General features: G+C 40.5%; 1 protein-coding gene across 1 annotated transcript; it reads right to left on the bottom strand.

Annotated features, from left to right (window-relative positions):
* Positions 1-9,998: 9,998 nt before the first annotated feature.
* Positions 9,999-17,583, bottom strand: MFAP3 (microfibril associated protein 3). Its single transcript, XM_029583789.1, has 3 exons — positions 17,428-17,583; positions 16,385-16,835; positions 9,999-15,592 (listed from the first exon to the last, which is right to left on the bottom strand). The coding sequence occupies exons 2-3, from the start codon at positions 16,704-16,706 to the stop codon at positions 14,811-14,813; spliced, it is 1,104 nt and encodes a 367-aa protein (XP_029439649.1). The 5' UTR covers positions 16,707-16,835; positions 17,428-17,583; the 3' UTR covers positions 9,999-14,810.
* Between the last annotated feature and the right edge of the window lie 5 nt (positions 17,584-17,588).

Below are 17,588 nucleotides of genomic sequence, written 5' to 3'. Positions count from 1 at the left end.
ATACACGGTCGGGTTTCATTAATTAATTAGTTTAAAAATTATTTATAACCCGTACCTTCTGAACAGTTTGGGGCAGGTCACAAGTCACTTACATAATAAAAACAGAGCATAATAAAAACGCCAAACTAATTTCTCTGTGCTGTTAGGTGGCATCCAGGAGCAATAAGGCTGAAAGTACTAAAGGTTTTAAATCAGGAATATCAAAGCCCTGCAAGACTCGCTTTAACACTTTGGGATCAAGAAAGCATGCTCACATGTTTCTGCAAGACGGGCAACGTTGAGAAGATTTTGGCTTGATGAGCGAAGGGTCCAATCAAGATACTAAGGTAAGAGGGTATATGCCTCTGCGTAAAGCCTTACATGTGAAACGGAGATTCTTAATTGGATGAATAAAGTAACAGGCAACCAATGGTCAAATTTTCTCTTCCCAAATATTACTTTAGCAGCCATATTTTGAATCAATTGTAACCAGTGAATAGAATATGTTGGAAGACTATGAAGTAAGGCATTGCAATAATCTAAATCAATTTAATACCAAGGTATGCACTACTATTTTCAGATCTGAAAAATCTAAAAGCCAGTGCAGACAATTTAGCAAAATAACTTCTCAGTTAGAGGGCATTCATAATATGTATGGAGTTTCCATGGAAGTTAATTTTCCACATTTTATCCTATGGAGGTGGGACAAATAAGTGTTCCAGACAGTGTATAAATGAGGTGGTATGCGTACTGAACCAGGGGGGCAAAGTATTTTTTGGCTTCTTGACTTTAGCATGCTTGCAGATGAGGTCAATATAAGCCAAAGGCACTTCCTACACCATTTCTAGATGGGACCAACATGACTGGAGATAGTTTGCATGTGCAAAAAGGGATAATGAGATTTATACACATCTTAATAAGAATGACAACACATTTCATTGCTTCATTACATGTTCATTAATGACACATTTGGGGTCCTGAGGCCTAATTTTTCCATCTCAGGATAGTGGCTGTCTGGCCTTCCCAAATACCTGCTTGCCATGGTCCCCTTTTCAGTCTCAAAACCGGGTGAGTTTTCCGGGCCCAAGCAGATAAGACAACTTGCAAACCACTGCTGGTTTGCAAGTTGTCTTACATTGCTGATACACAATCATTGCTCATTGGATGATACTACACTACTGTATTTTATTCATGATTTCAGAGTGTTTGAGCCCCTGAGGCAGCAGCTGTTGAGCTGCGAAACTCGGCCTGAGTCGGGCATTTTTATGAACACGTCTCTTGCTTCAATAAAAGTATTGAAAAAGATCAAGGCATCTATTCCTTTGTGTTTACCTAATATGTATAATTAGACCAATAGATACATAGTGATACCTGATCATTGCATGTTTTATATCTATGTTAGGTGACATGTTTTCAAACTGCAGTATACAGATGGCATGGAGCCAACTGGCATCCAAGCTTAATCCTCAAATTCAAAAGCCATTCTATAGCACAGCTGTAACTTCTGGTTAATGAAGCATGAACAAGGATTTTGTAAGTACACCCATGGCTTCCCTGAATTTCTTTTTTAAATAATTTTGGACTACAATTTGGGTAGGGCTTTGAATTTTGTTACTGACCCCTAATGAGTAATTAACAGTATAATTGTCTGTTCTCACCTAGCATCAATGAAAAGGCTAGCAATAGCTGCACCTAACTTGCTGCTCATAAATTCACAACAGCCTAAGGTTTGTTTTGTCCTTGGTAGAACGGAAAATAAATAATTAAAAAAATTGTGAGTTTTTCTTTTCCATTCCACCAAGGACAAAACAATTTAACTTCAAAGTCTCTCATCAACCATTCATGCCTAACTTACAGGCCAATACAGTAAAATCGGCGGGAGAGCCGGCGTTCTGAGGCGAGCGCCTGCTCTCCCAACGCGCGCCCAGGCCACTCTTCTGGGCATGCGATCCAGTATTTAAATGAGGGCCCGCGGTAAAAAGAGGCGCTAGGGACACTAGCGCGTCCCTAGAGCCTCCTTTTTGACAGGAGCGGTGGCTGTCAGCGGGTTTGACAGCCGACGCTCAATTTTGCCGGCGTCGGTTCTCGAGCCCACTGACAGCCACGGATTCAGAAACCGGACGCCGGCATAATTGAGCGTCCGTCTTCCAACCCGCGAGCCGATTTTTAATTTTATTTTTTTTTTTAGTTTTGGGGCCTCAGACTTAATATCATTATGATATTAAGTCTGAGGCGTTAATTTCTGAAAGTAAAATGTGCGGCTTGGCTGCACATTTTCCTTTCTGTATGGCGCGGGAATACCTAATAGGGCCATCAACGTGTATTTGCATGTTGCGGGCGCTATTAGTTTGGGGGGGGGTTGGCCGCATGTTTTCGACGCACTATTACCCCTTTCTGTATAAGGGGTAAGAATAGCACGTCAAACACGTGGCCAATCGCGGAGCGCACTGTACTGTATCGGCCTGTGGGCGAATATATATTTTTTCAGATTTCCTTATTTGATTCCTTGCTATTATTTGCAACTCTTTAACAGACAAAGGAGCCTGATGTGCTAACCTGCGAGTGGGGTCACAGAAACGAGCCAGTGTGGCACAAAATGTACCAGATCATTTACATAATATGGCAATTGTTTTGCAGGGACTTTGTAATAAATTCCACATGTTCACGCTGAATTTTTTTTTTTTTTTAAAAGATAAAGATGCTACCTTAAGGTGTCATTAGGTGAGGTGAAAAATTGACCATGCGATTTTCTGCAATAATTTTGCACCAAAAATTGTAATGACTTGAATGCATGATTCTTTGGCTCATTCACAATTCTGTATAATTGTTGAATGGCTTTGCAAAGGCAACATTATACTTGGGAAAAATGGCAAATAGCAGCTGGAAAAGTGTGCATACAGAATTATTTGCTCTCTTTGCGTGTGTGTGATGCATTTCCGCCCCATTTTTGTGGGTTAATTAATTCATAGGCTTGAGTACATGTTGTGCCACAATCCTAATCATTTTAATTTCAGCAGGGAAAAAGTTTTTCTTGGCAACTGTAAGAGTCTGAGATGGAGAAGGTCATGTAAGGAACTGGCAGTGTGCTTTCTCTGAGTTTAAAACAGAAAAAGCTTTAATGCTCCATGATAAACGTTTCTGTAAACTAAGCAGAGAAGCTCACTTCATTCGCTTTTCTCTTTGAACAAGCTGCTTGCGGATGGTCTCTGGGCGGTGTGCCTGCAAGACGTAATCCCTTGGGAGTGTTTTACCATTTAATACAAAACTCATTAAATATGAGTGCAATTGAATTTCAGGGCCAGTCTAGTCTTGTTTTACATGGAGCAGGCCCCACAAGCTAACAGGTGCTTGCCACTTCTTTGCTGGTAAGCAAGCAGCTACGCGCTGGGAAAATTTGGCGTTCCATCATCATCATCCCAGCAGCAGCCTCTAGTGCTGAATAGAAACAAGTTATAGCCGACAAATATCTGAAGCATTGGGCCAGACTGCTCCGTGTTGCTTAGCATAGGCAGGGGTGTGCACACTTTTTTAATTTCATTTAATTTTGTTTTCAGTTTTTGTGCATGCAATTTGCAAACAGCATGCCTAGAAAAATTAAAGTGACTTAACCTTTTGTTTTATTTTGGAATGACACAAAACAGCCTGTTTTGTTGCATTTTTCATGCCATTTCCAAATGAATACATATTTCTAATAACATAGTGCTGTGCAGCCAGCACCTCCCTTTCACCTCTCCCTTTGTGGCCTCTCTTGTTTAAGCTGTGGCAGGGAGGTAACTGAGGTGGAGGTCCTCGCCGCGATTCGGCCGCCAGACCGAGGCTTACCTCCGAGGGACCACGGAAATCACCTTGGGAATCTCAACTGGGGGAGGGACCAGAGGATATCACCACAGGAGAGCAGGGCTCGTCTTCAGGTAAGTTTTCTTCTGACTTTGGGTTTTCTTCGTTGATTTAGTTCTAATGCTGCGAGAGCGTGCAGATAGTCCCTAACTGCTATGGAGACGGAAAATACTGAAGAGCTGCACTTCCTGCAGGGGTGTATGTACTAGGGCTGACGTCAGATTGAAAGCTGATTCATCTCCAACTGCTAGCAGGAGTACACTGTACCCATTGGTCCTGAGTCCATCTGCTACACGCTAGGCAATTGTGGATTTTGCTGCTGAGTCTCTCCCCCCCCCCCAGCCTCAGACTGAACTCTTGTTCTACTGCCTTCTTTCCTGTGGAAAACGTGTTTCTTATTTTATGAATCATGCACAAGAAGTTAACTATCCTCCTATGACTTAGCTCCAGCCATCCTGGCACATCTCTTGACCCCACCCTGAAATGCCCAAGCCCTGCCCACACCCCTTTTGATTCCGAGCGAGATGTGCGCCCAGTGGAAGAAGCAGGTGGCTTTTAAAATACAGCGGGCACATGCTTATTTTTTGGCGTGCGCCAGGCTTTTAAAAGTCGGTAGCTGAGGCAATGAAGGGTAAAGTAACTTGGCCAAAGTCACCAGGAGTGGCAGTAGGATTTGAACCCTGGTTCATTGCCCACTGCTCTAACCACTAGGCTACTCTTCCATCTCTAATTCATATCGAACCTAGGCCAAAAGTAAGACTGAAAAGGAAATGGTTAACTAAAAGAAAAAAGAAAAAACAAACCACTTCTCACTTTTCATTCATAATTTTATTCTGTGAAAAGAGTAGCTGACTTTATGAAATTAAGAAATCTAAAAAAGTTACATAAAAGCAGATAACTATACACAGACTATATATGGCTACAACAGAGGTGGCATCATTAGAAGTACGAGACACACTAGACAACAAATATCTGGGGCACTGGCTACAGAAAGAGGGTGTACAAAAGAAAGGAAGGAAACTGTAAAAAAAAAAAATCTCATATCTGCAGATCTTAATAGGAACAGCTTTCTCTTTTGGCTAAACTGTATTAATCTGTAGTGTGTATAAAACTACTGAACAAAATAGAAAACAACTGCACTCCACTCAAAACCAGCCTCCTGTGAACAAAAAATCCATACTACAATAATTCTGAAATGAATTCTTGTTATTCCTTGGCATGATTCACAACAGCTTTTGAAAACAACATATTGGAGGGGATACAGAGAAAAGGGAAATGTGTAACAGGATCATATATACATAAATTGTTTTAGCTGACCACCTTTTATCATGAAGATAAATCAACCAATAGTTACTAAAATGTTAAAGGAATAAAACCACTGAATGTCTGAAAATTGATTTTAGTCATATGTGTTGAAAAGTCAGTATCTACTCTTTCGCTTGATAGTAGTGTAGCGCCGTCCAAGTATGTGCAGAACACTGGCGGCCACAGCGAACATGCACAAAATACGCGCGCACAACTATGGACATAGCGCGTGTGCCCAATGCACGTATGTTCACCCAGGATGAAATTTCTGAATCTGTATTTTCGGTTAAAAAAAATTTTTTTTCGCTTCCTCGTACCCTTAGGGAGGTGCAACTACATTCTAGGGGCAGTGTACTCAGGAAGGCAGCGGCTGTGATGGAAGGGGGCCCAGGACATGTAGCAGCGAGAGGTCTATGTAGCCGCTGCTGGATCCCATCCGTGGCAGAAAAATGCAGAGGCCCATGCAGTCATTGGCAGCATCAGAAAAAAAACGGGAGTTTGTTCTGTGATTCCAACTTGTGCGCTGCCAGCCCTGCGGTACACAATACTCACGGTGCTAGCACTGCACAAAAAGCATGGTGGCTAGAAAACCTTCACAGCCAACACGAACAGTTTCCATGGTTTCGGTGGACCTTTATGCTTGCCTCCTACAAACCTTTGTTTCCAAACTTTCAGTTCAGCATGACGTGACCTTCCCCTAGTAACTCTTCATTTTAAGAAGTATGCTGCTATGTTCAAACACATAGTACCTTGGCTCCCTATCCCTTGCCAAATTGCTCAGTTTACAAGCACCTTTGTAAGATGTATTGGGTCTCTTATTGTTGATGCAAACTTACAACACTTTCGAACACAGCAGAGTTCTCCACCTGGGGGGGGGGGGGGAAGGCTGGCATCGAGCCATGAAAACGGAGTTTAGAAACACACATTTCTTGTCCCATCTGGGATATCACAGCTCAGGGCCAGCACTGCTGCTGGGTAGTCCTTGCTCCTCACTAGGCCACAGTCCATCTCCAACACTCATTACGTGTGAAGCTCTGAAACATACAGGGGAATAATGGGCTCTATTTTCAGGACATAGCATCTCCAAACCAGAAAAGAGCTGCTGCATAGCTGGTATAATTGTCCGCCAATGTGAAATGAATGCAGAAAAATAAATTAGGATATCAGCTATGCCATATTCCTACAGTTCTGCTTTATAAAAGAGAGACGACAATAGCCAGAACGATGGCCCAGTGGCAGTAGGGGGTGCAGAACCTGATTTCTGCCAAGAGGGTGCAGGGGCATGGAGGAGTCTAAGCCATCAGTCAGCAGGGACATCTACTCACTGATTAAAGAACGAAGTTGTATTAGGATCTGGACTAGCAAAGATCTGGGCACCATCTTGCCACTGTTGCTATTGGTTTACAAGCTGCACCGAGGAGGATCATCGGCTTGGATTTCTGGAACAATTTTTTGCCCACTGAAGCCTTCTAAAAAAAAAAAACAAAAAAAAAAAAAAGAAGACGACCTCAGAATGCCAAAGAGCATTGTTCTGTTTTATTTATTTATTTTTTTAAATTCGCTGTAGGAAGTCAGCTAAAACTGTCAATGGAAACCTATATATATATTTACAAAAAAAAAAAAAGTGTTTCTAGGGCTACCTATTTTCTTTTGAAAAGAAAGGGGCCATCCTAAAGCAGAGAGAGATATTAAGAGCAGTGAGCAACTGTAACATACCTTTTTCTGCCTTAAACTAACATCAGTGCCAAATAAGATCCAGAAAGAAGAAGAAAAAAAAAAAAGAATTGAAGTAAACAGAGCAGCGGTAAACTGCTAAATGCAAAACTCTGGTGTTAAGTAAAAGAAGGGGGCATGTACTGAACAATAGAAGCAAGCAGGTCCCTCCGTGTACAGTCATGTGCAAAACTATGCATCACCAGCATACACGTGACAAGCCAGACTGAAACACTAGTGTGCAAACAGCTGGCAAAATACTCTGAATAGTGGGTAAGAGGGGGGAAACAGCTGGAGGTAGAGTTTGCTACCCTTGCTCACTGCTGCAACTTGCTCCGGCTCCTGCAGTAACCACTACAAACAGCCAGTGTGTGCAAGGAGCAGCTTCTCCAGAGCCTCATCTGCTTTTTTTTTTTCTTTCCCCAGTACTTAGCAGCAAATGAGAACTGTAATCTCTATGTATACCAAACATTATGGTAATCTAGCATCAGCTTTATTCTGAAGATGTACCAGGAAATTGTAACATGTGCCATAAGCAAAAAATAATTGTAATATGTGCCTATTGCCTTTTTCCCAGGAAGTTATTTTAAGAAGGAGAACGATCATGCTATATTCCTTCCAGGCATTTTAGACCTCCTTGATAAAAATATGTCATCTAATTTGGTAGCTTAGAAAACAGGACAAGCAGTCACAAAACTAATGACAGTCCAAACCAATGAAGACAAAGTTATAGAATGCCTACAGCTAGGCAGATCATATTCCATCCAGCAGGGAAAAACCCCAAAACCCTCCTCTCAATTTTGGAGCCAAGACACTACACACATGCCAAGATCTTGGAGAAATGCCTTTGCCCGTTTCCTACACTTAGGTTCGTACAGGAACATTTCTCATATTCAAGACTAAAAAGAGAGCAAAGCAACATGATGCCATGTCTATACTATACAGAGGCCAACAGCTCTAGAATTAGTGTAAGACATTCAGGGAACACATTTTTCTTCATACAATATTCCATTCTAAAATTAAACGGCACTAAACAAAAAAAAAGTTCTAATACTGTTGCTACACAGGGAACAAGAGTTTGAGAAAAATAATAATTAAAAAAAATCCTGTTTCTTTGGTGGTGCTCCCCGAATTACAGAACCGTTCCTTGCTCTGACATTTTGATTTTATATGCATGGCCTTGGAATCCAGCCCGTGATGCAGAGCCTCAAATCCATACTGAGGAGTGGAAGCACAAGAGGGTACTGTACTTCCTGGCAAGAAGACAGGAGACTTTGCAAAAAAAAAAAAAAAAACCTCACCAATCCACTCAAAGCCATCACAGATTTCACAAATGTCTTATGAAAAAAAGAATCACGCACACTTCTGTTTTAAAGTTTCTATTAATTCCCAGAGAGATTTTTGCTGGCAATTTAAAAAAAAAAAAAAAAAAAAAAAAAGGGGCTGTCAATTCAGACTGGACATGTGCATAAGCAGGTCTTGTAAAATGAGTGGCAAACATAGAATGGTCACATATTCTAAGCAATTCTTCCCATAGATACTAAGACCAGATTTAAACATTTGGGCAAAGGTTCGGCAAAATAGGAATGCCAAGAACATCCTGGGGTTTGTTAAAGTGCGTATCACTACTGTTCAGCACCAGGACCTGGACAGCGGCCCACATCACAGCTAGTAGTTCTTTTAAAGTTCTTGAAATATGCAAAAAACCTTGCAAAACAGGTGGGCTTGTCCAATTTTGTAACAGCATAGCAACATTTTGTGCAAAGTACACAATGAAACCTTTCCCTGATTGTTAAATTTAGCACCTTTGGTTAAAAGTCCCAGAGCACTCTTTGCTTTTTTGCACAATTTTGTTTTCTGTGGATTTAGTCTCCTTCGTGAAGTTAGAGAAAATTTAATTCTTGGACCCAAGATGAGCTATTTCAACACTGTGCAAGCAAACTGTCTTTCAGGCATTGTTGCTCTCCTTGGCCTTATTTTGCCAGAAACTTGTATTTGGTTTACATCTGTTACATCTGATCCAAAATGCCCTGAGCAGGGAGGCTCTGGCCCTGATATTTATAGAAACACTGAAATCTAAAATACGATGGTACATGAGGACAATAAGGCCCTTCTAGTTTGCTCAACGTCATTCCTGGTGCAGAGCCATAGCCCCCAGCAGGTCTCTAGTTTTCCCGTGACAACTAAATGCTCCTCTGTGCTTCATCCAGGTTTTCTTGAATTCCACTACCAGTTGTCTCCCCGCCCTTATCACCAGAAGGTCATTCCATGCATCAATCACCCTTTCCAAGAAGATTTTCTAAATGTTGCTCTCAAGTCTAATCCTTAGAGCCTCAGACTATGGCCTCGTCATATAGTGCACACCCTAAACAATAAAGCTAAAAACACAATTAACAGTAAATTTTGTTCATGATGGCCAGCAACATCCATCATATCTACTAACAGTGCAAAAGGGAAATCAAAACACTAATTTGGCAGAAGCTTACAGTACCAAGAATGAATGAGCAAATTAAAATGTTTGACTGCAGTCACCTTTGAGTTGTTTGTATACTATTTCTGAAAAAGCCACCATCAAAATGAAAACTTCTTATAAATATGTGCTCTATTTCTGACCTCTCCATCTTTGTACAAACTCCTGGTTAGCTTAATTCCATAATACAAATGCACATGAAGATATGAACAGTGCTGTGGTACTAAAAGCCAGTTCACAGTACCTTCTTAGAAAGATGCTATTTTTTGGCCAACTAAGGGCAAGTCTTCCACTTCACGGAGAGCTAACAACCTTGACATTTCCTGCTTTGGTTCTAGGTAAGTTGATAAGCTGGCCTCCGGATCCTGTTTTGTAACCGGCTTGAGCTCACTTACTGGAAGAGCGTGTAATAAACAAAACAATGATGAACTTAACCATTCTGTTCTAGAAGAAGGTATTACCTAGGCCACAATGATATACTAAATCTGGACCAAACAAATTCTACTGTGCTTTGTAAGAACAGACACAGAACCAAGACCTTTTCTCCTCTAAAGTCATAAATCATTGCTATGGATAAAAGCTAGGACACCCCCCAACACTGGTGCCAGTAGCAAACATGAAGAGAAAAACCATACATTCTAAAGGGGTAGAAAACCTTTTAAGTACATGCCTTATTAGTAAACGTCAAGATACAAGAAACTGTTTAGTATGTCTTTTAAATATTGCTCAAATTAAGATTTTTATATACATTTATAACATTACTATAAGATAATACTTAAAGAAAAACAGGGTGGGGGGTGGGGGAAGGGAAGAAATAATGAAACATACTTAAGGAAGCAAAATGTCCTGGCCTACTTCTAAATAATCAGCCGGAGACCTGTCTCCAGGATTATGAAACAGAAGAAATCCTCTTGCCTTCTACGAAGACTCAATTGCTCAGGCTCAAACTAACACTTTACACATTGCCTAACCTACTGACAAGGATATCTGAGGGTAAAAACCCAAAAACCTACACCTATAGCAAAAACATCCTGACGTAAAGCAAGGAAATTTTCCGGCAGTCGAATAATATGAGAAAAACCTACACTTTGTCGTCCCATAAATAACTTTTCACTTGCAGGGGAAAAACAAAAAAAAACGGAACGTCACTAAATTCACATCTTGTTTTAAGTCAATGGAGTTTAACAAAATCACCCTTTGCACATAAGCTTCCAAACCAGGTGAACGTACGACCTCCTGTGTCTCCATAGAAACAATACTTATTTTCCTCCAAAAAAGGTAAACATAGCTTATTGACTGAAAGAAAAACTTCAGATATCGATAATAATAATACTTGGGAAAAATATTTGAGCAAATAACGAGTATATTTCTCACCAGAAGAGGAAAGAAAATTTAAAAAACTCCTAACACCGAAAATAATTCTCCAAGGCTTCTACTTTCCTATGTACAACTGACGCAATGTTCTCCAAGTTGGCTTCTTGTTCATCTAAAATAAAATCCTGACTGCAGCGAGATTGGGCTGCTCTCTAGCACTGATCTTCCGACTGTAGCAGCAAGTTGGCTGCTTGATGATAGCTCTATTCCTATTTCTTCTAGCGCTCATTACTTTCCTTTCGCCCACAAATCCAGTCTTTAGTTCTCATTTCTTTTCTTCTAAATTGTGACTCCTTCGGTCTATAAAACCTTTCCTAAATCCTCTGGACTTTCACGTGGTTACGCAGGCTCTCATTCTCACCTCTTGATTATTGTAATTCTCTTTACATGGGTTTAACCCATGTGCTCTTTAAAGGCCTTGCAGTTTACACAACTCGCCTCATCACAGGTTACTCCCTTCATGATCACATGACCCCTGCTTTGTACCAGCTCCACTGGCTCCTCATTCAGGAGAGGCTTCAATTCAAAAATCTTACTCTGGTTTTCACATCTACCTACGGTTTAATTCCACAATGACTCCGAGTTACCTTCTTACTGTCCTTTACTAAGTTATTGGTAACACCATCTCAAAGCCATTCACCTACAAACTTCCCGCGATCGTATGTTCAAGTTTGTGGGTCCTTCCTTATGGAAAAAGCTTCCAGAAAACTTAAGACAAGAACACGATTATTTGCATTTCTGAAAAATGCTGAAGGCCTTTCTGTTCACTTGTGCCTTTAATCTAAAGTCAGAATGCAAAACTTTGGCCTTAGGCCAGGTGTTCTCTGCTGGTTGGGACCAGCTGTTGTCTTCACTTTAGGTTGTCAGGTTTATACTGCAGAGACATACTAATTTATTAATTTTGTCTGTTTGGTTTTATTATACTGCTTCCACTGTGCATGTTCTGTTACCGGGCTAGAAATTTTTAAAATAAATGTAGTAAAGAATTGTCCTTAATAAGAGCAACATTAGTCTCTAACTTTGGAGACATCTTGAGAGAAATTTATCACAGCTGTTCTTAACCTGCTGTAATTCAGTATCCTGTCTTTTCAGGCAAGCCGGAATATCGGTGGCATGAGAAAATAGAATTATTCATGCTCAAACAGTCCAAATGAATTCACAATGTAACCACAGGGGGGACCTAAAGGAGGGAGACACCCCAGCCTCAAAAGCTTGCTCCACTACAACAACCACCTAAGGGCCTGATTCATTAAGGCACTTTCCCCATAGACATAGTGAATCAGGCCCAAAGTGTTCACCCCCAAGGAGGTTCTCATGGAACCTCCAGCAACACCAACTGGCCTAACCTCATGCAGACATCATCCTATGTCAACAGTGGTGGATTACTATCACTTAGAATGTATTTGGGTTTTTTGTTCATGTTTGCTACCAGCACCAGCTGGTGCTCTCCTCTGGGCATGGCGGTTCTCAGTGACCCAGACTGCCCCAGTTCTTCCCTGCGAGAAGCAGCCAACAGGGACTTCTCCTCCATACCACACTTTGTCCTAAAAGAAAGAAGTTAGCATTGTCTGAACCATGGGAGGGGGATCAGAGGGAAAAACTAACTCTCTTTCTGTCTTGGAGCCATAAATCAAGTAATTATATAAACGCAAAAAACAGTTAGGGCTCAGGGTCATCTTGCTCCATCTCCCTGCTGAGATGGACTCGGTCTTTATTGGCTGTTTCTTCCTCAAATTAAATTTTTTCATGAGAATTGAAAGAATGTTTTATACTGTTAGAAGCATGCCAGCACACTTTCATCCATAGTAAAACTTTCTATCATTCTATTATGAGGTTTCTCTCATCGTGGGAAACACACAAGACAATTTTAACACAATGCATTAAAAATTACTTGTGAATAAAAAAAAGCTTGATTAGGCCAATTAAAGAGCTATGGATGTGTCTAGAAATGTAACAACTAACATTAATATTTAGATGGTTCACTTAGGCCTTCATAACTTTGTTATTGAAAGACACTTTCTTTCACATATATGAAACAAATTCAGCTCCAGAATAGGAAACAATCATTCTAATGAAAAATACACTCAGCTATCATCTCCCATACAAGATCTCTCTCAAGGGAAGCAAGAAATGCTCGAGGTACCAGTTTCATATCTGGGATTATTCATGAACAGATGAACACAGAGGGCAATACAGTCTAACACAGCCAGAGCAGTAGTGAAACAGACAGCACAAAGAAGCAATAGCTGGTGTTCCATACCAACAGTGGTAAGAGCACATCACTCATCTCTCACTGTTGCAAATATTCCCATCTGAGTAACTAACTGGTGCTCTAGCTAAAACGGTGTGCCAGGCCAGAAAGAACTTATTTCACGGCCTCATGGCTACAGAGCAACACTACAGTCAATATTCAAGTAGTACATACCAAGATGGTTTGTCTTATTGTGAGATACAATTTCTCCATGCCATGCTTTGGTTATGAAGACAATTATAGCAAATGCACCCCCATTGAGTGGCATTAACAACACCCTTTAGCTAAATGTGGCACAGAAACAAAGTAGTGATATTGGCGGTAATTTTCAAAAACAGCCTGCACAAGAAAGTCAGTAAAAATGCAGCTGTCTGCTTGGAAATTTATCTCACCAAATCTACCCATACAAATTCCTCCTGCTAAAATGTGCACACGCATTTTCCCTGAAAAGTTTACGTGCAAAGGCACAAGTGTAAACCCTAAACCTCTTCTCAACTCTGCCCCCAGAAATGCCTCCGCTCAATCCAGGTAAATTTGTGTGCATACGTTTACCAACATTTTGATCGGATAATTTTGTAAAAGGACATTTCTGTGTGTCAAACGCTTTTACCTAAAAAGAGGTTCCTTTGAAAAAAGTTACCCTCTATGTGAGTTGCAGGAACACCCTCAGAACTTTTAACATGGATCTTTCCTGGATGGACAAGAACCGACGCTGGCTTATAGATGGCGACAAGTAGTACAAAGAGCTTGTGCCAGGTTTTCAGTAAAATTAAACACAAAATTAACTTATTAAAGCTGCTGCTGAACCTAAAGATACTAACAATAGCAAATTAATTATAACCCAAAATTGCAGCTTGAAAATAAGAAACAAGCCACAAATACACTGAGGCTATTTAAGACGGTTGCTTTACACACTTTTTTAAGAGGTTCTTTCTATAGCTGAACCTAAAGATACAGCAGAACTTAGTTTCCTAATATAAAAGTCAGCACAGATTTTTTTCTTCATCTTTTCTCCCTAATGCACTGCATCTATCACTGCCCAACTGTACAGCACCTCACAAATTGCCACCTAAAGAAATCAAAATAGAAGGCCAGCTGCAATGACAGTATTCACATTTTATATCTATGGAAAAAAAAAAAATCACTTAGCACATCTAGCCTAGCGTGGTGAAAATGAGAAAGGATTTCTTGTGCTTATAAGCTTCTATAGGTTAGCACAGCTAACTAGGTAGTGCTGTTAAGCAGGTGACCTGGATTTTATTCCCAGTTCTGACTCCTTGCTGGAGAGATGGAGAAAGAGAAGGAAAGCCAAAACATTGCTTTCATGGTGACACCTAGTGGCTGACAAATGAAAAAATACAAATAACTGATGAGGATAGATTCTGCTTGCTTGGCTATAGCAGACTGTTGTTGCATTATGAAGGACACTTTGGGGACAGAGGGAAAATACTGATGTCAGGAGTCAAGTGAAGAAGAGTAAGGAGAAAGCCCTGGCTTCAGAACAAACACAATGGGGTAAAACAAGAGCAAAACACCTTTACCTAGTAGAAAAAAAAAATAGCTAGGCTAATTGCTGAATATAGTTCCTTTTGTGAAATGGGTCCTGTGTTTATGTTGTAAAGTTTTGTTTAAAGAAATTAATTCAATAGTTCCAACAGTAGGATTTTTAGTCAGGCAGGTGTTCATCAGGCTAATATGAGTTTTATTGCAAAATATACACTTATGGATTTAAATTCTGAAATAAAAGATTTTCATGCATTGTTATATTTTGATGATTCACCAAATGAGAAATCCATAAAAGTGATAGCCAAGTGACTAGTCCAGCTTGTCATCTTGGGGGCTCTTCCTTCCTCCCATGTCCTCTGTAAACTCCAGTCAAAATCATACATAAATAGACGATTTAGTTGGGTTCATCATACAAACAGCTTCATCAGAGGGGGCAGAATGGCAGCTATCGCGGGAAACAGTGTCAATGCTTTGGGTTTCAAACTGTGGATGGACAGAAACCTGGACTGCTATTGACTGTCCTTGCTCATGGACTGACCCATCATCTGAGTCTGCAACAGGAGAGCCACTACGCTGAATTTCTGAGTTAATGGTGTAGATCGCTCCTTGGCCACCAATGGCTTGGCTCTCTTTCATTCGTTCCCCAATCTGATCAGGGTCATCTACCCGCACTGCCTCAAACATTTCCTCCACAAACGCCCTGCAGTTAAGAATGAGAGGGGGAAGAGGAATACTTCTAGCCAGTTCTTCAATATAACGGGCAAATTCCATGGTCTTGAACTGTGTGACCTTGGCTAGCTCTAGGGTCTTGGCTGAGGTGATGATGGGGATACGCTTAGCAATCTCAAAGGCCTTTTGCAGTTTCTCAGCACCTTCCATTCTGAAGAACTCATTGATGGCCTTCTCAGTCTTGCGGAGATGACTGCTTATCATACACAGGCGGGTAATATTAAGGATTAAGGTGATAGTGAAGGTGATCAAGCAGACAATCATATAGTAGATACCCATATCTCCTGACATAAAGGCAACCCGCAGGGTGATTGTGTGAACAAAGGTGCCATTTGGGCTGATGGCTACACAGATGTACCTTCCTCGGTCAGCAAAACTTACATTGGTTATATTAAGGGATCCACTGTCAGAGATAAACCATTTTCCACCTGATGCCCCAAGCAAAAAAAAACAACAAAAAACAAAAACACAGAACATATAGTGAGTATATATAAACTTTACATAGTTTTGAAATAAACTTAATGTAATTTCTCTCTTCTATTACTGTTCTTATAGCATGCTATGCATATTCCAATAAAATTAAACAAGTTATTTAAAAAAATTTATACATTTATATTATTCCAAAGTTTTTACCAATTGGGTTACTGAGTTAAGTTTCCAGTAACATTTTTTAACAAGACCTGAGAAAATGCAGTCATACTATGTTTTGTTTGCTCTAAAACTGTGACCTAGTCCTCACCATGAAGAAGAAAGGGATATTCTGTGTGTGCTAGTTATTTTAACTTAAGTAAATAATAATTTTCCCCAGATTAGGAAAAAATGTAATTGAGAAAAAGGGAACTAATCCATCAAACACTCCTCACCCCCTTCCCCATATCACTGGAATGCCTTTTATGAGTCGTTTATTTTTTCTAGTAATGGCATTTTTTAGCTCATTCTATGCTGACCTGAGAAAGAGAGTATTAGCTATTGAAAACTAATGTAAAAATAAAATAAAAGCTGAAAATAAAAAGGTTCCTACATAAAGTAATAAAAGACACTTCTGTACAGTGTTAGACTGGTGTTAGAGCATGGGAAAGACGACCAGAAGTCTATGTAGATATCACTAATACCTGTGAGCAAGAGAGAAAGTCAACCAGAAACATTCCATTTGCAATAAAAAATGCAGCATACAACTCATGTCAGTGGCAGGTAGTTATGTTATCAAGTTTTAACCTTACCTCCTTCCTCTTCAGCAAGCAGGTGTCCTTTAGAATTGTACCAAAGAATTTGCCCATATTGGCTGGAATTTAAATTACATTCAATTAAAGTGCTGGTTCCCTCCTTTGCTGTAATGTCATGGTGTGTGGGGGAATTTGAAGACCCGTGTAAGTCTGAATAAAGTGACACATTGTGAGGAAAAGATCCTTGATCAGTTAAATTAGTTCTGTTATGGACTACATCTCCCAGAAAAAATTCAGCAGAGACGAGAGTGTGGACTATGAAAGTAATGAAGAAACAATAGGGATTCATGGAAGACAGACGAGGAGACGATCTTTTCATTTAATCCAATGATGTAGAGCAGCAAGCATTATGCAGCTGATGACCTTCACTGGTGCAGAAGACAGATTTTCCTGCATCCAGGCATACTTTAATTTTTTTTTTTTTAAAGGTAAACGATGTACCCGAGCTCTGCAAAAACAGAAAAGGAGTGCTAGATTAACTAATTGATGTGAGGAAATACACCACCTTAGACTGCTGGGATTTTTTTTTGTTTGTTTGTTTCTTAACGGCTTGTTTTTATTTTTACAGCTTATGTTTGCGAACAAATACACCCCCGTCCATGGGAGAAAATCCAGATTATGATTAATATCAGTTCACATTTGGACCCAGTCAGCAGGTCGAGGAGCGCTACAGAAATCTTAAGTGGTAGCAGTAGGCATCTGATCTGTTACCCACACACTCACAAAATAACAATAAACCGCGACTGTGAAAGGCAGCGATAAAAAGCTAAAATGAAATCCTACAGACCAGTTACTACAGTAATAAATAACAGAAAAGGCGGTATCTGCAATACTGGGCGTCTCAGAGGAGCCGGGGGCCGCTGGATTCAGACCGCGTTCTCTTCCCCTCTCTCACACCGGGAGTTACCTGCTCGGCCCGAGGCCCTCCCTGCCCTCTTTCACCAGCCCATTTACGTTTCTGTTTCGAAGCCGTGCTTCTTTGACTCGCTGCATTTCATGTTTCTTTTTTAGTCAAATAAATAATAACAATTAAAGCCGACCTTGTCCCTTTACCGAGCTTCCGTCCAGCCGTAAGTACGTTGCAAGTGACAGTTCACTTCCTGAGTCAGAGGTTAGCGCGAAACCTCCCCTTTCTGACGCAGCATTTCAAGGAATGAATGTGGCACGCGCTCTGCGTGACGCCAGAGGCTGTGCGACCGCG

The sequence above is a fragment of the Rhinatrema bivittatum genome, chromosome 18 (assembly GCF_901001135.1).
Source record: "Rhinatrema bivittatum chromosome 18, aRhiBiv1.1, whole genome shotgun sequence".
NCBI classification, from domain to species: domain Eukaryota; kingdom Metazoa; phylum Chordata; class Amphibia; order Gymnophiona; family Rhinatrematidae; genus Rhinatrema; species Rhinatrema bivittatum.
Note: the sequence above shows the minus strand (reverse complement) of the source record. Positions and strands in the feature narration are given on the sequence as shown.

What these genes read in the sequence shown, in the direction of transcription:
- MFAP3 (XM_029583789.1), bottom strand. Translation starts at nt 16,706, where the DNA reads ATGAAAAGATCGTCTCCTCGTCTGTCTTCCATGAATCCCTATTGTTTC. An exon ending in GCTTGCTGAAGAGGAAGGAG is followed by an intron (nt 15,593 to 16,384) that starts GTAAGGTTAAAA and finishes TTGGGGCATCAG; the next exon opens with GTGGAAAATGGTTTATCTCT.